General features: G+C 35.0%; 1 protein-coding gene across 1 annotated transcript in view; it reads left to right on the top strand.

Moving 5' to 3' along the window:
- The window catches only part of OTOGL (otogelin like), an 89714-nt gene extending 75702 nt beyond the window's left edge, over positions 1-14012 (top strand). Inside the window, exons 48-58 of the mRNA XM_054279577.1 lie at positions 31-138; positions 497-598; positions 1750-1854; positions 1943-1983; positions 2935-2998; positions 3938-4116; positions 4504-4608; positions 5393-5512; positions 7109-7154; positions 11291-11370; positions 13812-14012. Coding sequence (XP_054135552.1) covers positions 31-138; positions 497-598; positions 1750-1854; positions 1943-1983; positions 2935-2998; positions 3938-4116; positions 4504-4608; positions 5393-5512; positions 7109-7154; positions 11291-11370; positions 13812-14012 — 1151 coding nt within the window. The remainder of the gene's footprint in view (positions 1-30; positions 139-496; positions 599-1749; positions 1855-1942; positions 1984-2934; positions 2999-3937; positions 4117-4503; positions 4609-5392; positions 5513-7108; positions 7155-11290; positions 11371-13811) is intronic.
- The last annotated feature ends 8931 nt before the right edge of the window (positions 14013-22943 follow it).

The following is a 22943-nucleotide window of genomic DNA, read 5'->3' on the forward strand; positions in this document are numbered from 1 at the left end:
TTAAAACAATGTTTGTTTCACATCCTACAGAATGTGATCCTTCAGTTTGTTTCAATGCCTCCCAGCCTGACTGCAGAGAAGATCAGTTTATTGTTGAGGCAAAACAGGAAGATCCCTGTTGTTTCTCTCATCTCTGTGGTAAGACGCCTCAAATATTTTTATGGAGAGCTAAGGAATAGTCAAATATTTACAAAACCAGACTATAATTCTAAAATAACCCAAGGCTGGAATTCTTGGAGTGAGACTTCACACAGATCTGGTGGACTGGAGGATCATTATTCTTGGGTTTGGGGATCTTTTTTCTTCCAACAAAATTTTGAACATCATATTTGAACTTTGTTTAGGTTTAAAATCCATAAAATCCTTAAAATTTCTATTATCAGAGTAACAAATGCAGTATTACTTTTTATATGGTCAATTAGATGGAATTCACATGTGCTAACTTTTTACTATTTTAAACTTTGTACATGACTGTTTTTTGGTTTTTTTTATTTAGTGTGTGAATCCTGTATTGAACCTGTTCCCTTGTGTAGTGAAGGGGAAATTCTCACTGTAGACCTTAATACCATACACTACTGCTGTCCTCATTACTACTGTGGTGAGTGTAACTGCTGAGAGTTTGATATGTCACCAAATTCAGTAAAAATGACAGTGCATGGCTGTGCAGGAATTTGTTTAGGTTTGGCAATTAGAGTGGGCTTCAGGTACAGCCTGAGAGGTCGAAATGAGAGTGTAGAGGTACCAAATTTGACACAAAGTTCTTGGTATGCCCAGTGGTGGTCTAACAAACCTCATCAGTGGAGTCTGGAGAGGTTATTCAGTTCACCAGACAGAATTATGGTTGTCTTCACAGTGATTTAAATACCAATATATTAATCTGGCCCTGTATCCTATCCTTGGAGTACAAATATACAGTTTTTCACATATTATAACACATTTAATAAAACAGCTTCCACGCTGGGTTTCCTCTGTTGTACAAGTCACTAATGTTTAGGCAGTTTCCTTGCACTTTTAGCTCCTAGGGGAAGGAGTAGACCAATGATTTCCAATACTGCTGGGTTGACTACTCTTCAAACAATGAGCAGGCACAAGAAAAATATTTGCAGTGTAACTTAGTCCTTTTCCTAGTCTCATAAAACACATAAATTGTGCTATATATTTTTAAGTAACATCTAAAAGTACAACTGCTTAATTTAGATTATCTTTCATCCTATTGCAGTTTTCAGGCTAATTTTGCATAATTAAATTGACTTCCACTAACTTTGCAGTTTAGCAACTTTTACTTTGGTTGTTTCTGTATTTTGGTCCTTTCCTTTTCATAGCAGTTTTACCCAGGTGAAATTTTCTGCAAAGACCTTCTGGCATTGTTTTTTTCCCACTTCTGGCAGGGAGAAAATTAGATCTTAGTGCTTGCCAGTAAACTGCTTCTGATAAGGGAGGCAATATTTTCTTATTAGCATCATACCTGGAGGGGAGTTGCTCCCTGTTATCTTACAGAAGTGCACTTTACAGTACGTATCAAGTCTATGTTTCCCAAATATTATGATTTTAGATGTCTTTGGTCGTGGTTGTTTTCTTTTGAAAATTTTTGTTTCCTTTTTCATTCCAAGTATAGTTCAGATACTTAAGAAACACAATAACGTTTATATAAAATAAAATTATTTTTAAAATAGTTTATCAAAAGTAATGTAAGCTGGAAAATATGAAGGGAAGTTGAATGAGTTCTTATATGTCTTCCCCCTCATTTAGTTTGTGACGAAAATCTTTGTTCTGAGCCTCCTATGATTTGCACAGATGACATGATGCCTGTGAAGGAAAAAGTACTCGGGCAATGTTGTCCAGAATGGCACTGTGGTAATTATTGCTTTATTCTTTAGTGACAACACTTAACCAAAACTAATAGTTAGCTAATTGATTAACACAGATTTCTTTATCTCCTCAGAATGTAGTTGTGAAAATGCTACCATGCTGACCTGTAAATTGGTACGTGATGTCTTTTAAAAACTATTAGTAATGGTGTTGAGCTGATTTACTCCTCTCTTTTGCACTCCTTGTTTCAGTTGTAAAGAGTAACAGGGACAGGGTGGGATTGCCCTGCAGTCCCAGCTCAAGCATGTAATTCCAAGTGTCTGCACAGCGTTGTCAACCATTCCTTGGAGAAATTTCACTTTGTGTGCTGTAAGGTGGAAAAAGAAAAAAAGCAACTGTAATTTTATCCTGTTCAGTGTTGACATGAAACAATATGCTAGTAAGGCTTTCCACATAAATAATTCACATTTAAAAATAATTAATGATGTATGAGCTATATGATTATATGTATCATCTGAAGAAATGTGTCATTTTGTTAATAATTTATGCTTTTGATTAAAATGATTTAATGTTGTTTAATTTTGCTGATATGAGCAGTCATGAATATTTTGCTCCTCCTGTAGTTTTTCATAATAGGGATGTGATCTGGAAAAAAAATATGGCTGTATGTTCAAACTCCCATTAATGCTATAGTGACCATATTTTCCTTATCCAATGCCTGAAGTTTTGTTCCTCATGTGAAGACAGCATTACGTAAAGTCTATTAAGGAATTTTAGATTTAAATAGCTTTCACCTATCTTTTGAAAGAAAATCCTTAGGAGGCAATCTTTTGCTAATATGTTTATTACAGAAATAATTTTGTGTCTCATGAAAAAAATGCTGTTTATTGACTCTGCTATTCTATGTACCCCTACAGAAAATGATGTTTTCTGCTTTAAGAGATAAATACACTGAATAACTCTCAATATGCTACTGTTTCTTGAATACATGGCAATTTTCCTCTTTTATGAAACCAGGGGTGGAAGTAATGAAAGTAATATTTTACATTTTTAGAGAAAAATTGTCTGTGTAGCACTACATTTAATTGTGCATGACTTTGCAAACTTTTATCTTTCTGTACACAGGGAGAAGTTAAAAAAATAGATAGCAGTGTTTCCAGTGCTTGTGGATGCACTCACTATATTTGTGGTAACTTTTTATATTCCTCATCATTGTGTTTTATTTTTTAGCTAAAAGAGTGTGCAAAGAAAGCAGAACTAAGGTCATTGTCACCTTCTCAAATGTAAATGCTCTTTTATCTTAATTTGATGTGTGTCTCTGTAGTTATGCAATGATACTTTATTTTCTGAATATGGCCCTTTGCCTGCTATGCCATCCATTTTGTGCCTGCTATGGCAGAGTGTGGGAGTGTTGTAGAACTGCCCATGCTTTCAGAGTTAGGTACGTCTCTCTGGTGAGAGACAAGAAGGAAACAGGCTGTGAACAGTAGCTGAGTGTGAGCAGGGCAGCTGCTCCTAGTCTGCTTTCAACACAAATGAGACAAAATCTTGCCCAGAGCAACAGACCTGTTCAGCCAGCACAAGAGGAGGTAGCCAGATCAAGATCAGAGCTCTGGTCCCTTCCCTCACTCAGCTACCCATGTACAGCCAATTTCAGCTGCACTCTGCATGGGGGTGCACAGGCAAGCTGCAGTCCTGGCAGCAGCCCAGACTGAACTGCCTCCAAGAGCCAAGCACATATTTACAGTACAGCTTGAACAGATTACTGGACCACAGGTATTTGCAGAGTGGTTTAATTGGCAGAAAGGCCACATTGTGTGATGTGCAGAATAGCTGAATGATAAATATTAGAATACTTTTAAACTAAGAACAACAGACTTTTTTACTTCTGTAGTAGGAACACTATCAGTTTTAGGCAGTTTTGCATTTTGCAGCATTTTCTAAAACTGAATTATCATTCCTCCCCATCTTGTTTGGTAACTAAAACCACAAACCAATCTAGTCTAAAAGATAGAATACTTTTGCAGTGAATAGGAATTTGCCCTACTTCTGTCTTACCAGTGCTTCTGTTAATTTGTTTAAAGATTATTTTTCCCCCTCTGGTAAAATCAATTTCTTTTGGTTTTAGAGAAGGATGATGTGTGCATCTTCCAAGAGGTCACAGTACTGAATCCTGGGCAGTCAGTGATTCAGTACTTGGATGGAGACCTTTGTTACACTGTACAGTGTTTACAAGAAAAAGATCAGAACACAGGCTACAATGCCATGCATTTCACAATGATGAACTGCTCCCAGCAATGTGAAGCCGTGAGTATTCTTAAAATACAGGAATTATGCAATTTGTGAACACAACTGCACAACTAGGATAAAAATTTTAGTGAAGACTTTTGCTAGTCCTGTTTACTCAGCAAGAATTGAGAATTTAGCAGTGATGATGTGTATCATGTGTCTGCACAATTATTTTGAGAGGCAGTTTCTAGCAGCCTATGTAAACAAATCTGTCTTAACTGTCCATGCATCCATCCATCCATGCATCCATCCATCCATGCATCCATGCATCCATCCATCCATGCATCCATCCATCCATCCATCCATTGTTTTCCTTGGTGTTTTTATTTTCAGAAATCAAAGAATTTTCATATAATGTATGTTTAAAAAGTACTAGCTTGTCTATTTCCTTTCCTTTCTTTCCAGCATCAAGTATATATTCCTTCCTTCAGTCACGATACTTGCTGTGGTATGTGTCAAAATGTGTCCTGCTCTTTTCATACAGAGAATGGAACACTGATTTTGTATGAGGTAAGTGCCTCTGAACAGAGATAAGAAGTAACTGTCATGATACAATAGACAGGAGTCTGACAGGCATTTCTAAGTTAACTCATGCAGTCATTCTTGCTTCATCTTCTCCTTACTGCGAGTTACATGCTTAGACTATTTATGGTGTATGATTGGAACCTGCCATTTCACACATGTAAATATCTCATAGCTTTTAATATTTCCTGCAAAGATCTGCAAATGTCATCATTTACTTAACGCTGGATATGCTCTAACTGCAGAATTGTGACTCTATATTAGGTATTGCTATTTAGAGGTGTTGAGAGCTTCTAAGTCTACATCAGGACTTCTATGTACCCCTCTTCTGAGGGCCACTCTTCTCTTCCTGCTGGTTACTACAAAAAGGAAAAGTGTAAATTGAGGTTTTGGGGTTCAGGGTCTTGGTGGTGTGCTCCAGCATCCACATGCACAGAAATTTAGATGAGGCCATGACTTGGTTCATAGTTTCAATTGATTTCAGAGCAAAAGAAATGACTGAACTGGCACAAAGTCCTTTCATTCTGTAGTATGGCACCCATGCTCAGCAGCATGCTCAGCAAGGAGAGTAGAGCCATGGCTCCAGGGAGGAGTAGCCTCTTGTAATTAGAGGATGGTCTTTCCTTTTGCCACCTACTCGTTGGTCTGCAGCAGACTTTCCACTCCAGTGGATGCTACAGCATGAGGGCACAGCTTTTATAAACATTTCGGGTTGGAAATAAAGCTGAAGTGTTTTGGTTTTCCTAACAACAGCTTTGTTTTGTATATTCAGGAAGGAAGCACCTGGACCTCCAACTGCACCAACTACAAATGTGTTAAGACTGCTGCAGGGGCTATTGCACTGGGATCAAGTGTTGTCTGCCCCCCATTTAATGACACTGAGTGTACAAAGGTTTGTACTTTGAGTAAGGTAAGTGACAATAATTGCTCCAGAGTTTGACTTACACTCCAAAATTCAGGCAAACTTCATGCACTTTCTTTAAATTAAAAAAGTGGTAAGTAAAAACATGTAAATGAGCAATTGGCAGTCATTTCCTATACTCCTGTTTTCTTTCCAACTGACAAATTATCTGTGAGGAGTGTAAAAGTTTGGCTTGAGTATTGTTGATGACTGCTTTTAGAACTGGAATCATGCTTGACATACCACTATAAAAAGTGGTAATTGCTATGTCTTGCCTTATTTTGGAATAATACTTTGCCAAGTTCATAGAACACACACAATAAATCAATCAGATCTATAAATCAAAAAAATGCTCCATATAAATGTCAGCTATATTAAAAAACCCTTAAGTTGTGCAATGATTAGGGAGATGACTGAGTATATATAAACTTTATTAGCTCTTAAACTAAAATTGGTGTAACCAAACAAAAAATATCCAGGGTGTCTACCTACATCATATATTTTAAAATATTAAGCTGGCCTATCCATATAAACTGCTTTGAAGAACATGTATTCTTCACAAAGGTTGTATATTTGTTTATGGTTTAATTTCTAATTTAATAATTCTCTAAATTTATAATGCCTGCCAAATTTTTCACTTGCAGTATATTTTATATTTAATATGAGCTACAAATAATAGTAAATATATATGTAGAAATGGTAAGTACCATGGTTGCCTTGGCTACAGATTATGCATTTAGTACTAGTCCTAATTATCCCTTCCATTTATTTAAAAAAGTTCTTATTTCTTCCAGTCCTGAAGAAAGTATTCTGTTTAAAAATAATGCCTGTAGTAGTTTGAGTTAATGCTTGAATTTCTTCCTTGGAACCATTCTGACACCATTCAGATCTATTAGATTAAGATTTTAAAGAACAGAGCCCTAAAATTAACTTTCTGAATCAGTCTGACCTGTTTTTGAGAGACGCTGAGCATAGGCTTGAGCCATTAGCTGAGAAGAAAGTTTTTCTCACAGGCAATTCAGAATAATTCAGGAATATCTGAGTTTAAGTGGTCTTTTAAGAAGTTCTTGAACAACTTATTCAATGTAAGGAGGTAAAAAATAGATGCTTGCATGAAAAGATAGAAGCTGAAAAATGTCTGTCTTTTGTCTCTTGTTGTCCTAAGATAACATCAGCAAAAGATAGCATCTATTAATCTTCTGTAGTCTGCTTGATGTGCAGATCTGGGCTACTCACACGTATTTTTGAAACTATCCTTATAAATCTCCGTGGTGGGGAAATGGATGATAGTAGATTATATAAAAACATGCTTATAGAAACTAAATGATTTCTTCAAAGGAAACTAAATCAGATGTCAACTGAACACAATTGAAATTGTCATCATGATGAGCTCATTTTCAGTGTCAAAGGCACTAAATAATTCATGAAACAACCCTTCAGCTGATATATATCTGTGTAATTCTGTTGATTTCAGTGGCACTACTTTGTATTAGTTTGATGTCTTTAAAATGTGGAATATCTTGAGATACAATTTGCCTTTGCATTAGGTTCAGACTTTTTTGCTATATTCTTCTTTTATTTTCCTAGAATGGAGGAATTGTGCAGACGTATAATGATGGCTGCTGCAAGACCTGTAAGTGATGAAGGCTGCAATATGTGCTAGTTTAGCTTTGGTTTTGGAAGGCTTATTTTTTAACCTCTGTTGCTGGGACATAAAGAGGGAAAAAGCATGCAGTTCCCCCTGCAAATCTCATAAAATTGTGGTAGTTACCTAACAACTCTTAAGAGATCTTGCTTAATTTGGCTGCTGACTTGGTGATTTTTAACATTATTGTTCTGGAGTATAATCAAATCTCTCCAAATATAACCCATGGAAGATTGAAATTGTCTCAATTAAAACAATTAAAACATTCTCTTAAGTTGGCTCTCAAATAGTGCCTATATAATCTTCACCTTAAAAGACAAGAATTTTCCTCTTAAAAGTGATTCTTGATTCAATGATATTTTGCAATGCATCTTCAAACTTAGCAATTTATTCTGTATGCCTAATACATATTTTCTAGGTCCAAAATACTGAAATGTTTTTTCTTAAATCTGAAATGAGGAAAAATTAGAGAAATATTGATGATAGCAATGCTTATATAAAATCAGCCTTTTAATATCTGGTAATACATTAACATTTTCTGTGTGTAACTTTAAAATATGATTAAATGTGACTCAAAATAACATAAAGCTTTCACAATTTATGCAATTTTAAAAATAGATTAAGAACACACTGGTTTTCTCTGCAGTTTTGACTAGAATTAATTTTTATTATCTACTTATATAATTATGCATGTGTGTGTATGTATATATATGTTTATGTTTTTTAAAAGTAATTCTGTAGAGCAGGGACATGTTCAGCATTACAGAAAATCTTAACCCTCTGTTTTGGCCTTTTTTGTGTTCAACAGTAGAGTAAAAGCAAATTAGTCTTTGGAATTTTTGTATACAAACAATATTAATTAATATTATTGAATAGCAAGTTGCAGACTTATAACCATATATTGCACTGTTATTATGTATAACTGAAGCGCAATATATTGAATATAAGTTGGAGAAATAGGGGAAGTAGTGATATTTATAAAATACAGAACAATGCCAAACTTCCAAGCTATGTGATTCTTAGAAAGGAAACTGCAAATATTGTTGTTCCATTGCAACCAAAACATGGAAAATTAAAGCTATTTTAATGCAACAGAATATGTTTTATTATCGAGAATCACCGTAGAGAAGTAACACACCAGAATTTTACTAAAATCTTACTAATCAATAATCTTTCTCTCATGAGATAAACTGTGTGGAAAAAAAAATATCTGCCCCCCTTACCCCCAAAAACATTTGGTTGTCATTATTTAGAAAATTAGTCTTAAAAATTATTAAAATTATTGACTGCTGGTTCTCTGCTGACCAAGATTTATAATTTTGGCCATATTCTGTGGCCTCAGGAAAGGCATTGTTATACTTCAGAAATACTTGCTGAGGTGGCTGCTAAAACTGCCAGATATCATTCATACAATTATATGCTATTTTATTTTTATTTTTATTTTTAACTAAAAGCATGTGCCCTGTGGGGAAGCAGTTAAGATAAGAGTACTTATGAATAGAGCTTGCAACACATTGGGATTTTAATGGGAGCAAATAACTTTTCTGAAAGAGCTTGATTTAATGCATGCAAAGCGAGTGCATATATTTAATTCTTACCTTGCCATAGACAGACTAATTCCAAAAGTTTGGTTTAAAAGCAAGCATTCCAGTTTTGTGTTAACCAGGAGAATAATAAAGTACGGGCCATCTTTAGTGAGACTTGAAGCAGCTGCAGAGTTTATAAATTGTAGAAGTCTAACAGGAAAGCTCATCATCTTTTGCTAAAAGAAAAATTACAGTTGGCAGTGTAAGAATTAATGAAGTACCATTTATACAGAAATGTTTTTATTTCATGAGAATCTTCTATTCCTAATGATTCTGCCAGGTTCTGGATTGGGTCTATTACCCTTTGCCATTAGTCCAGTAGTGCCTACTGATAGTATTAATTGTGAACCAGGTATTATTTTTAATAATGTATTTTCTTTCCTTTTTTTTTTTTTTTTAATAATATAAGAACTGCTTGATATATGTGTCATAGCTGTCGTCATTACTGGATATTACCATGCAGTTAATGGTTCTGGGCCTGATACTGAGAGATGCTGATCCTCTGCTGCCTTCCCAAATCAGTGATTTTCTAAAACCTGGTTAAGATTCACTGCTCAGCACCTGTCAGAATTAGGTTCATCCATTTCTGGTATATGCTGTTGATGGTTATTCCTGCTGCTCATTGCTGAAACTGGTTTTATCACATGAACTTACTGTACAGGATAGTTTTAATAAGAAATGTTACTTTAAAAAAATCATAATTCTGAATTCTGTTACCAAGAGATTCTAAATCTGATCTTAGGTCTCTAAATTTAATGATGGAAATAATTTTGCCTTAAAATAGAGCAAGAATGTGTGTTATTGTCTGGTCTCACCTTTGCAGATATGGATTCATGCTGTGTTTCTTCTTTGTCACAAATAATGTATTTTACAGAGTTACAAAAATATTGAGGCCAGGGGTGGGGAGGGGGACACAACGCATACAATTGCAACTCCACAGCAATACACAGTTTTTATACCAGATGTTACAGAATGTTACAGAACTGTTGCAGTACACTCATAATTCTATGCTTTTTAGGATAGATGAGTCACAAAAACTCCTTCCTCAAATAAGGAGTGAGTAAACAAAGCACATCTGATACTGAAATGCAGATCTTTACAGTTCAAGGCTGGAGAGAGCAGAGTATAGCAGCAGAGCTCACTTTGTATGCTGAAATGTTAGATATACATCTCTATATGACTTGTAGCAGTACAAGGATTGCACTGTCTACACATAAGCTGGCAAACACTTTCAGATTGAAACATCACAGGAAATTTTTAAAGTGTTTCTGAGGAAGGAAAAGTGAGATGCTATAGTCTAACAACTTTTCTCCTGTAGTGATCTGCTAGTTCAGTAAGAGAATATAGTTGGATTCTTTAAGGCACCTGTTAAAATCTAGCTGTACTCTGCAGCCAGCTTAATTTTCAGTACTTAACGGAGCTGTGGCTGCAGAATATTTTCGTTACTCAGAGATCATTTATCTTATAAAAGTGCTCTCAAGCTTCTGGGGAACAGAAGAGTTGCTTTCTGTACACCCAACCTTGAAGGAAAGTCAAGAAAGTGCTGAATAGTGCTTATTATTTTATATACTTGTCCAGTATGGTTACACAGCAAAACTACCAGATCATTTTGATGGGTAGTGGATAAGGAGATCTAAATAACTGCTGTTATACAGATAGTAATAATGGTCTGATACAGAGTGAAGTATGAAAAATTATATGTTTAATTGTTTCAGTATTGTATTATGACTTAGAATATGTTAAAAAATGGCTTTTCATTGTACAGTTTTATTTTTCAAAATAAAAAAACCCCAAAACCCTCCTATCAATATCTCCAGGACTGAATATAAAAATTCAGTATTTCCCTCATCCTAGACCTGTATGCTGACCTCATATACTACACGTTTCAGCTCTGTGATAAAAAGTGCATCATATTTAGCAAATAAATGCATGTCTTTCTTTCAAAGCTTCATAAAAGGACATATTTCTCAAAATATATCGAAATAATATAATTACATTTAATTTTTAGTCATGAAAAATAGCATGAAGATTGTAATCACGTTCGCACTTTCGCCTTCTTGGATGTTAAGCTTTGATAATTTTTTAAAAGGCGGGACCAAAATCCTATTTGCATTCAACATTCCCAATAAAACAGAATTAATTCTAATACTATTAAAAATGACTCAATACATTTTTTCTAATTGCATATATTTCTCTTGTCATATTTTCAATCTAAAAACATATTCATAGTTTAATAGTTTATGTCTTATAGTTTTATAAACTATGAAGCATATTCATATTTTAATGTTTAAAAAATTTGTATAGCTTATTTAGGGCATTTGATGCTCACATGTGCCATTGAAAAATAGGTTATACTGCACAGCACCTATGTATTATTATATTATATTTAAAAAGAAAATTATGGAAGTAATAATTTCTGTGTGTACATTATTGAAAACAAAGAGTATTTAAATTATGTTAATATATTTAATTTTTTAAAGAAGCAAATACATTACAGAAGAGATATTGATTCAGTATGCATTTTTTGTATTTTATCAGGCAAAAAGGAAGAAAGGATTTGCCAGAAAATGACAATCAGGACAACCATAAGAAAAAATGACTGTATAAGTCAAAGCCCGGTAAGCATAAAATTTCAATGCTGGGCCTATGGCATGAAAAGCCAAGCATTAGAAAGTTGGTTATAGCTAACAACAAGCAACAAAATGTGCTGCTTTCTCCTCAAAAGCAAACCCTTGATTCTAGGAATGTTATCCTACCATAAATGGAGTAAAACTAGCTGTTTCTATTACTGAGCCCTCCCACCTGGAGGAACACCTGGCTTCAGATGAAAAATACCGACTATAATTACTTTAACTAATGGAGGCACTGAACTCCTCAGTGTGAAATAATATCCTGCTCTAAAAGAGGAGCAGAAATGTTCCAACTTGAAATGTGATGAAACTGCTGCATTCCTCTTTGGAGACCTTTATGCTCTCTGTCTTCCCTCACATTGCATAGGTTTCTATATCATAAATTCATAATGCCATTTATTTATGGGTCTGCTTAAGACACCTTATTTCTCAGCTTTGGTGTCGGCCCATCTACAGACCCCAGGAAATTTCTGAGCAGCAAATGTGCTTCTCATGTAGCACTTGGAAGGGAAGCAATTGACAAAGTATCTCAAGGCTTCCAAACGTCTTCTGGCAAGATTCTGTTGGAGAATCTAAGCAGTCATTAGGGAAGAGGCAAAATGTCGTCACATGTTAAAAGCCATCCTGATAGAAGGTCAGTGGTGACGTGTTCAGATTTTAATTGTAGGAATGCATTGTAGGTGTATTTATTTAGTTTTAGAAAGATTGATAATGAGGAAGTATAAATAGATGAAATTAGAGTAATTTGCCATAGTTACGAGATGAGTCTGGAGAGTTTCAGTGTTACTTCAACAACCTAGGATAAGAAACAGTAATACAACAAAATAAAGACATGGTTTTGACTAAATAAAGAATATTAAAATGAAAGATTTAGTCAAGGCTCATAGGTTTTTTTAAGCTAGGTGAAAAGATCCTTGCCCTTTCATCCAGTTCTATGACAGGCTCTGCCTTCCTGCTGACAAAAAGGCTAAAATCTATGACATTTAGGCAAATAGACAGGCAGTGGAAACAAGCTCATTCTAGTGTCTTTTATGAATAAGTATGAGTATGAGGGCTCTGTTCAACTGCGGTCCCTCCACATTGCTGCAGAGCTAAAGTGTTCAGAGAGGAGCAACAGGAATGTTGGCCAGGTGATGTCTTGAATGGTACATCAAATAAGGCCTTCCTTTTCATCTTTCTGTTGTAAACTTTTCATCTTTTCCTCCCTCTCTACCTTCCAAAAACACCTGCCACCATCCCAGCTTTATTAGAGCCCCCTTTTCTCAGGATCTCCTTGTTCCCAATTTCCTTGGTGGCTGCATATCCTTCATACAGTCCAGGTTCCCTTACTCTTCCCACAGAAGTACCTCCAGATTTTCATGTCCTCATGCCCTAAACTCCCTCTCCTCTCCAGCTCCCCCACTGGCACTCTTTTTCCATCATGTGATTTTGCCCTATCAAATGTTGGTATCTGCTGTGACTGGCTGGAAACTGCATACGTGTTCTTGGCCAGACTACTGCTGTCAAACTTTGGATAGGGCTAAGCATGATTATGTTTTATAATTAATAACTGGGATTGCTAGTGCTTAGGAAAAAGTCTTTTTTTACTCCTGCCAAATCTCAGGTAATTTCAAACTTATAAAAGTAATCTTTTAGTCTAATTTGTATAGGTATGGGGGGTTTCATCACAGGCATAGGAGTAGATCAAAGCATCTTTCATATGCATCACCTGCAGAAGAAATGAGATTTAAGTCTGTCACAAAGAGAACTAGACCTTGTATAGCCATCCTCGATTTCCCAGCACTTGAACTCTGCTTAAGTTTAATTAAAAAGAATTTTTTTCCCTGTCAACATTTCAGCTAAGAAAATTCCTCACATAATGTAAAAGTAAGAGAAAGCTTTGCACTGCTGAAATCTAGAGCACAAATAATTTTCTAGATAGCTTGTGCCCAAGCTGGTTTGTTACTGCATGTACTTTTTGGATATATTTCTTTGAGTGATAACACAGCCCTCAGTCACAAACAGAACAAATAAGAAAGGGAAAAGCTTTTGCACTGATATGCTTTTTCTCTTTCAAGGAGAAAGATAGACTTCCCTTCCTTTTACTTAGAATAATTTAACTTTTTACCTGTGAACATGAAAAGGACATGGATTCAGCTGTGCTGTTCCAAAGTTATCAATGGGGATTCAATTTTGGTATCCATAGCACAAGATTGAAACAAAACACATGATTAAACAATAAAGAAAAGTTCAATTAAAAATATTTTAAATGTGGCTAAACTTAGAATGAAGGAATTTTAGAAGATAAAATAATTTTTAAGACCGGAGTCCTTTTCAAATGTGAAAATGGTGTTTAATCACAATGAAGTTTGAAACATAATATTTTTATAATAAAATTTCAGATTTCTAGTTTTAATTCTCATTCTTATTTTCTTCTATTTTACTCATAGGTCAATGTGGCTTCATGTGATGGCAAATGCCCATCTGCAACAATTTACAATGTCAATATTGATAGCCATCTAAGGTTCTGTAAATGTTGTCGAGAAATTGGAACACGAGTCGTGACTGTGCCCTTGCGCTGCTCAGGAAACGGCACCGAAATTATGTACGTCATTCAAGAGCCCATAGACTGCTCATGCCAGTGGAACTGAACCTTGCTGTGGACATGATTTGGCTTTCACCAGACACAGTTTTTTGGTCATGGAAGGGTATAGTATTCTGCAGGGAAATAGAAAAGGCATCAGTTATGCTTTATAATGTAACTTTTCCCAAATTTAGCAAAGATGGTTGTTCTTCAAATTGTCCTTGAAAATATTGGCAAGAATGGAAAGAAAAACATGAATCCTCTTGAACAAGGTGTAGTTTATCCATCATTTATTTCTACTCAGTGGCTTTCTGATGAGCTGGTGAAGAAAGCTGGTTAGTATTTCCAGTATTTTAAAATTTTGGATCATGGATACCTATCAAAGTAGAGAATTTCTCAAAAAATTTCTCAGTAGTTCATTTACTTGGAGGCCTCCAGCTGAAAAAAACAGTCCTATGTTTAAATTAGAAAGAAGCATATTAGGATTTTGAAAATGACAGAATTAATTTATTTTAAAAATAATGGGTTCAACTGTAACATTTTTACCTTGCTCAAAAATCTATCCTTTGTCCAGTAAGCTATTGTCAACGATTGGATTCTGCTTACACTGTAAGCCACTGAGATAAAACACTACTGTGATCTGTAAGTACTTGATGGAAACCTCCAGAGTATTTAGCAGAATCATAATATCTTGAAACTTAGATGTGTTTAATTTTTATGTATATTATAAATATTAATTATGGATAGTCAAAGGCTGAAGAGTGATAGCTTTTGTGTGTTAAAAATATCTGAAAGCCATTTCTGCTATGAAGGTTTCCATTTTATATCCATTTTTTCCCTTTTCACAGAAAAGAAATTGGCTGTTTGCTAGTATAGAATAAGATTATATGTATATATATTTATTTAGAAACCCCCACAATACTGCACATTTTAAATATTCATAGTGCGTTTTGTCTTTGTTTTCCAGTCTGAAGATTGTGTTCAATGTATTTTTAATTTTTTTTTTCAATACAGATATTTAGACTATTGCCTGAATTCAGGATTCATAATTTTTGAGTCCAGGAAAAAAATTCAGATAAAATAAATGTTTTAAAGGACTTAGGTGAGTTATTCATGCTCAATCAAGCTGTAAATATCGATGATTCAGTACCTTAAGGTGAATATCATCTTCCTTTTACTCAACATACTACATAACCTGCTTTTAAAAACAAAGGGTACATACAAGTTTAAACTTGTTTTCAGAAGATTACTTTGCTTTATAAACTCACTGAATGAAAATTATATTAATTATGACAGTATTTTCCTTATCAATTTTCCTTTTAACTGTGTCAAAATTGAAATTCTTGTCTATAAGTTTGAAAATCTTCTGACAGTTTTATTTCAAGCTGTCATAATTTAATGATGAAAAGGTTGGATTATCACATGGGTTATTACAGTGAAATACAAGCAATTAAAACTGCCTTAAAGTCCAAGGCTATTTTTCTACTTTGTGTGACAAATTTTAATTGTTTGCTCCATTCAGTCTGATGGCTAATAAAGACAAATAGCTTGTACAGAGAAATCTGTTATTAACAAGATCCGTCTACTCATCTCTATCATTAAAAATATTGACTTGGTTTAAAAATTAAATAGCAATCTATTGTAAAATATCAGCAAAACATTTAACCATTATAAAGAAATAATGATTAAATAATGATCAACTAGTGATCTTACATTGACACTTGGAGGAAGCCTATGCTTCATCTGCATGTTTTTATATTTGTAAGGCAGATATTTCAAGTTGTATTACGTACCAAGGCCTAGAACCAAAATATTCTCTGATACTCCTGTCAGAATTTGTGCATAGAAACTTTTCATGCGGGCAAGAAATAAAAGTTAAATCATAGTCATAGCTGTGATGTTGGTGTACTTGTACAGCAAATTAAAGGACAACTTTAAAAAAAACCATACTTTTGATTTTTGGGGATAGAAGTAGGTATCCTATACTTGCATTAAAACATTTTGGCCCAAATCTACTTAACGAATTTAGTATTTAATAAAAAGAAAGTTCTCAAAATATATTTTTTCAATGTCATCATCAAACATTTTAATTGAACAGCTATGGTATTTTATAAGCCATGCAGACCATTTGCTTTTCTAAGATTTAGAACTGTGTTTGTGATTGAAAATAATTTAATAAACATTATTTTGCAGAGTAATAATAAATCAATGTTGATGCAATTAATTAAGCTTTGCCACTAAGATGAATGCTAATGCAAAACCTAAGGAAAGCCTGGAAATTATAAAAGAAGTTATGTTTAAAATTAACTTCATGAAAACCTGAAATAAGATAAATGCTATTAAACTTTTTTTGTTCTCACTAAGATAATTTGGGTATTTTTAGATAAAACAATCAGTAGGGACTGTATCAGGATTGCCCCTGGAGCCTACAGCAAAATCTCACATCTTCAGTGGAGCTGGATAGGGGGGAGCTCTTAGATTGCCTTTCATTTTACAGTTAAACTTCAAACTTAGGCTGCTTTGTCTTTGTCAGAAAATGAACATCTGTTAAAACCCAGGAACCATTTCCTGGAGGGCCACCCAGCCCTTTTGCCTCCAGGAAGGTGGCACTGGCAGAATGTGATGTGTTTTGTGTAATGCGAATGAGCCCTTGCAGGCCTTGCACCAGAAACAAGGCTTGAATGAGCCGGCAGTGTGGAAGGACTCTTCTGCTCCACATTTCCTCTGTCTGCAATCTACATGTAACCACATATGCTATTTGGTTCTGTCTTGGCTTTCTTGTGTTTCTTCAACTCTGCATTCCTGTCTCAAGCCCTATTCTCAAATTTTGTTAACTCTGTCTGCACAGGTGTCTTGTGAGCTGCTTTGGAAAGTAGTTTTTGTTTTTTTTTTATTTGGATCCAACTCAAATCTTATTTAGTCAAATACCAAAATTAATTAGTTGTTTATTATTGACCAAAAGAGCTTTAACAGCCACAGAGTTCCCTCCCTTCTACCTGCTCTGAAATTAAGGCTAGCATAATTTCTACTGCCCTAAAAGGAAGGCTGAGAAGGCATGCTCCTGAACTCCCACACTGCCATTGAGAAATGCAAGGAGCTGTGCACCATGCAGTGGAGGCCTTGTGCTGCAGTCCCACCATGCCTTGTCATTTGTCCCATTTGTAACTGCTTCCAGGGGCCCTTCGTTCCTACAGTTCTCTTCTCCTACCTGTGCTTGAAAAGAAATCATCCAGTATAAAGGCTTAGCCATAAAACTATACAGATATTTTAGGGATTAACATGAAAGTATCTCTACAGTTAGAATCAGATTGTAACTGAATGTTCTTCTATAAAATGATAAGTCTCCGCCACGTTATTTTAGACTTTTATAATTCCATTGCCTTTTTTACCACGTAATTTGTTAAGACCAACTACAGCCCCAATATACAATTAGAATTTGAAGCACAGATTTTAATATTAGGTATAAGGCACTTACTGTGTGGTTTCATTAATAAAATCTGAGAGTACAGCTATACAGGCAGCTAATATTCCCATTTTTAGCTAGCCAAATCTGTATACTAAAAATTAGCAGTAAAACATAATTCATTTATTTCCACATTGCAGACAGAGCTCTTCCCAAGTATATTGCACCTGATACTGGTGAAATTTTAGGGCAGGATCAGGCCTGAGGTTTGGTGTTTGAACACAGTTAAAAGCACAGTAACAAGCCACACAATGTACTGAGAGGCAGGGGCATTTACAGCAACCCCCTCTGGGATTACAAATGGCCACTGTGTTGTTCAGCAGTGACAAAATTCTGTTTCAGATATTGCTCCTTTCCCCCTTTTTTCACAATCCATTTTTCCTGACACTATTTTTTTCTCTTGAACTTCTGCCCTGCTGATAAACTTAGCTTACAGAAATTTAGCTTATAGCAACTGCAATTATTTTTTGACAATTATTTTATTATTATGCGTCAGTTCTGTATAATTCTTCCCATCTCTTTTTCTTCCATCTTGCCTTTTGCAAGAATTTAAAGGACAACTGCAACTTCCATAAACTACAGAGATTCACCTTTGTGTAAAAACTTAGTGCCACATAAACACATGGATGCTGCTCAGGAACACTGTGGCAATGGAAAACAGTGACTTGAACCAATTTTTTCAAGTTCTGTCCCTTCAAAACCTTTTTCAGATGTTACCTTGAGATGCTGCTGCTGCTGCTGTAATCATGTATGGGTGTATGTCCAAAGGAAAAATCCCACAGAAATGTGTTCTAGGGGACAAAACATAAATGAGTTGTCACATGTGACCATAGAAATGAAACCATCATGGAGGACAAAGCATGAAGGCCAGAACATTAGCAGAAAATTTGTACAGTTACACACTCCCAACTATTGTCTGGAATATATTTTAAAAAAATATCACAAATGTAGTTAAAAAATCTTTTGAAGGGTAGACTTCAACGCATTAATGCAAGAGAAAAAAAGGGTTTTATCAAGAAAAGGTTATGGTGGAGATGGTTTCTGCACAACAGTGTGTACTAAATTTTGTCTAAACTTTCTTTAAATGCCAAGTGGAATGTGCAACCTGTCTATAGAATAAGAAAACTTTAAAAATTATCTCCCCATTAACAGGTCACCAGATTTTAGGGAGGAAAGACATATTCAGAGCTGAAGGACAATGGACTATAACAAATAAGATACATTGATTAGATCTTGGCAGCAATGTACTGATCATTTAGGAACTGCCATTTTTGTCTATTTGGAAAAAAAATTCTACATATAGACCAATTAGGTGGTCCTTTATTAGCTGGAATCAGTGGCAAATGATTCCCTAAGATCAGAGGTTTGAGAGTCTTGCTTCAAGGAGATAGTCTGAAAAAAAATGTCTTCTATGTGTAGTTCCTAATTTTATGAGTACTTTTTTTGTGGAGGAGCTTGAAAAGCTGCTTCTATACTGATGTACTTACACTCTGGAGAACACCAGTAGTGAATGGTGTCATGACATATCACTAGAAATGCTGAATAAAAGGAATGTATTTATGTTTTGGGGAGTGTTCTTTTGATTAAGGTGGAATGTGCCATGCACACTTAATTTATCGGGGTTAACACAGAGAGGGCTCCTGCTGGTATTTTGAAAATCACTTTGTTAATAAAGTCTCCCTGTATGCCTGATGATTACAAATTGCTCTGGGGAAAAAAAAAAGAGCATGTCTGCTTTGCAAAACAGCTGAATAGGGGGTAGCTTGCTTTTGTCATTGGTAGCTGAAATAGCATTCAGTTGATTAGATCCATGTGCTCTGCTGCTCTGACAGGGGGTTGACTCAGTGTTTTGAGATCAGGGGTTTCATTGCAGCACCTTTTGTTTTACTATGTGTGTCTTTGAGTCTGGATAACATAAAAGCTCCAAAATGGTATTTTTTTGGTGAGAGTAAGCCTGCCTTGTTTACTACAATTTCTAAATAAAGCTTTAGTTGAAAATTTTATTTCTTATTTCACAATTCACAGTTCAGTGGGATACAGGTTTTAGTAAAAATTAGGAACAGCCCACTGAAAAACAAGATAGTATCTCAAGAAAGAAGTATGATGTGATGAGAACACCTAAGAAAATACAAAGTATATAATATGATTGTTGCTCTTTTTTATGGTACATGTATACCATGACATTGATTTTTAATTTATTTTATAATCAGTAAACAATTTTTATCAGCTTAGTAACCAGATTTAATTTCAAAGATCACAGTGGAAAATATTTTTTTATTAAAAATGTTATTTAAGGGAATATTAAGGCACTGGGAATTATACTGAGGTAAGTTCAACTCTGAAATTGTTGCTTGAGATCTAGCCAAAGATGAATGTCACCCAGTACATTTTTTCTGAGCCAAGTTCTTGTTCAGCAGCCTTTGGGAAATAGTTCAGTGGTCTTACTGCTATGAGTTCTTGTCTATTCTTATTTATAGTTGCTTATACTGGTGACTTTGTGTGGGACCTCTCTAAGGTCATAAGGCACGCTAATAGTTCTGTAGCTGTGCTTAGTGTTTCTGCAGAAAAGTGTTTTCAGGCTTATTTTGTACACTTAGCACAGGACATCTGGATAGAAAGGTGTAGTGTAAAAAACAACCAGAGTCTAAAGGGAAATAAGGGAGGGGTAGCACTGATTGCAATGAACTTTGATCTGGTAATTGCACAGAAACTAAAAATAATTTTTTATACTGAGGGATTTTTAAATGATGAGTGAACAACAGGCACATCCACGGGCCACTGAAATGAGAGGATCTCAGGAAACTTGAGATGAGCCTTGGGAAGAGGCAGGGCCAAAGCAAAGACACACATCTCAGCTGCACCATTGGCTGCCTCTGTATGCATGTGAAGTATAAATGTGTGTATTAGTTTTTCCCTTAGGATATTCTGACATGATTTTGCTTTGAAGCTGTGGTGATACAAGCACTTAAGAGATACTGGGACTATAACATTTCTTTCTCTATGGATCAACCAATTCTTCTTCTGCTTTTATTAAAATTTTTATTTAAGGTAAGGAAAATACTCTGTTTTTTGGGGGTGGATAACTAGTCAAAGTTGATGGTTTGTGACTTGGACTGTTCTTTTCCCCAGTGTTCTAGCTCTTTGTTCAGAGGGAGCTCTCATTTAGTGCTACTGAACATTCCCAGTCTTGTTTCTACTTAAGTGGTTGGAAGCTCTTTTGAGATCTTTAAGCTGCTTTGTTGCCTGCTGCTTTGGGTTTAATGTTGTTCCTCAGAAGAAGTAAGAGATCCTAGCATCTTTAAGTCACCTCTTAGACAGGTATGGTGTGAATTAATGAGTTAATTATCATACCTCTGACAGTGAAAAAAGCAGACCATTGGGGAGGACTGTAAGAATAGCATAAGAAAATTACCTATACTGTGTCTGTTTTCCAGCATTTGCAGCTTAAGGGATTCTTGAGATGAGTACATTTGTAGTGCCATTTGTGAGCTTCATTGTGTTTTTTTCTATGAACTTGAACTTCTGCAAACATGAATGGGCCTCCTCTGACACCCCTTAAAACTTCTAGTACTCATTTTAGTACTCCTGTCAGATAAACTACTTATTTTGTGAAAACCTTTTTTCCCCCCTTTTCTTTAAATCTGGAGCATACCAGCTGTGTTTCATCCATCACAGTGCTTGTACTTGAAGTGAAAATGAAAATCAATCTCTGCACACTTTTGGCTACTTAAGATTTTTTTGATCTCTGCTGTATTTCCCCTCAAGTGCCTCTTTTTCAGACTGAGAAGCCTCCTTGGGTGTTATGTTGAGACACAGCTGGCAGCAGAAGTCAATAAGTTGTTGTTTGTTGTTTAGCTCTCCTGGTTCCTGTGTAGCTAGCCTGGGGATAGATCTGAACCTTAGGTATTTTTGGACAATCTAATAATTTTATTTTTATTAAAATTGTTTCAGTCTTTAGATAAGGGCCTAAAATGTGATGACAAGGTGCTGGCAACAAAAAGGAACATTCTAAATCCCTCTCATTAGGTATAAGTATGGAACAATTGTTGTGCAGACTTGAAAATGTATTTCTTGGTTTTTAGGTCTAAGTAGGATGTATTTATGTACAGTAAAATGGCATACAATGCCGCTGGTGGAAAATTATCAAAAATGGTCAATTCAATTATTGGCAAATATATATTTTTTTATCTTCAAAATAAGATTTTTCTACCCTTTGAATTGTCTGGGCTAGACAGATTGTGTTTTCAGGGAATGCAATCCAGCTATACAACCAATACACTGAATTAAAAATCTTAAATTTTCCTGGAAAAATATTCCTTAAACACTTTTGTGTATGCCATCAGTACTATAAGTCCATTGTGTCAGTTTATTCCAGAGGTGGAGTATATACCGTCTTGTAAAGGATTTATAGACTTTAAAGGCTTTATAAGCTTTACAAAGTTTATACTTCACAATGTATAATCTAAACTCTGAACATTCAGATATTGATATAGTTATGTTAGTTATTCATTATTTTAAGGAAGTTATATAAGGGCAAACTGAATTCCAGAGTAAGTCATACTTTAAAAATATAAATAATGGAGGTTTTTGTTTTTTATGGTTTGGATTTGGTGTTTTTGTTTTGTTTTGTTTTGTTTTGTTTTGCATAGTAGATTGCTTTACAGGACAACAGAAAGTAATATAATAATAAATTAAAACTCCTAACTTTTATTTTAGTGTCCTAGGGGTTTGTATTTGATTTTTTATTTTGGTTTACTTTTTTAAACTAGATTTTAAGTTCATTACCAAGAGGGCATTTGTTTGTCATCTCAATTCATTAGGAAATCAAAAATGGACCACAAAAGACAGAACTGCAGCATTTTATAAATATTTTCTGATAGGGATGGACATCACACACATCGATTCCTTTGAATGTTACATGTGATTCAGGTTTATCTTAAATTAGATCAAAGCAGCCCATAAGTTTCTGATTCAAAATGAAATTTAGAGAAGGAAGCTCCTTCTCTGAGGTGTTGAGCCAAAGTCCTTCAAAGGCAGGCAACATTGTCAAAAAAATAGTGTAAAAAAAGCAGAAGTCTTGTGTCTAGAATGAGCTCCCTTCTGCAAGAAGCTGAAGCACTGAATGAAATTTGCATTGCCATGGCTAAATTAGATTGCTAGGGAGATGTTTAATAAATTCTTTCTTTACTTCTTGAAAGTGGTTGTTTATTATTCTGAAATAGTTGAAAATTTTGAAAACGATGCCACTAAAGTTTTTGACATGTTATGTAAGAGCAGGACTGAGATCTCTAACTCCTGTCTGCCTGTAACTGTGGTTGCAGTATGAACATTGCAAGTGAAATCTCTGACATTGTTTCTAGTATAAAATGATGACAGATTTCTGTCATATTTGGGTCAGCTGACATGATTTTTCCACCTCTGGAGAGAGAAAGAAAACTAGAACCTGTATCTGCAGAACATGTAAAATATTAGGAGGTCTCTGTGTATCACACAGTAGAGCTGGTGATACCGATCCATGTAAAAACTCCTGCTAGC

Source organism: Melozone crissalis, unplaced genomic scaffold (assembly GCF_028551555.1).
Source record: "Melozone crissalis strain CALT ecotype California unplaced genomic scaffold, PUWL_Pcris_2 ptg000004l_1, whole genome shotgun sequence".
Lineage (NCBI taxonomy): Eukaryota > Metazoa > Chordata > Aves > Passeriformes > Passerellidae > Melozone > Melozone crissalis.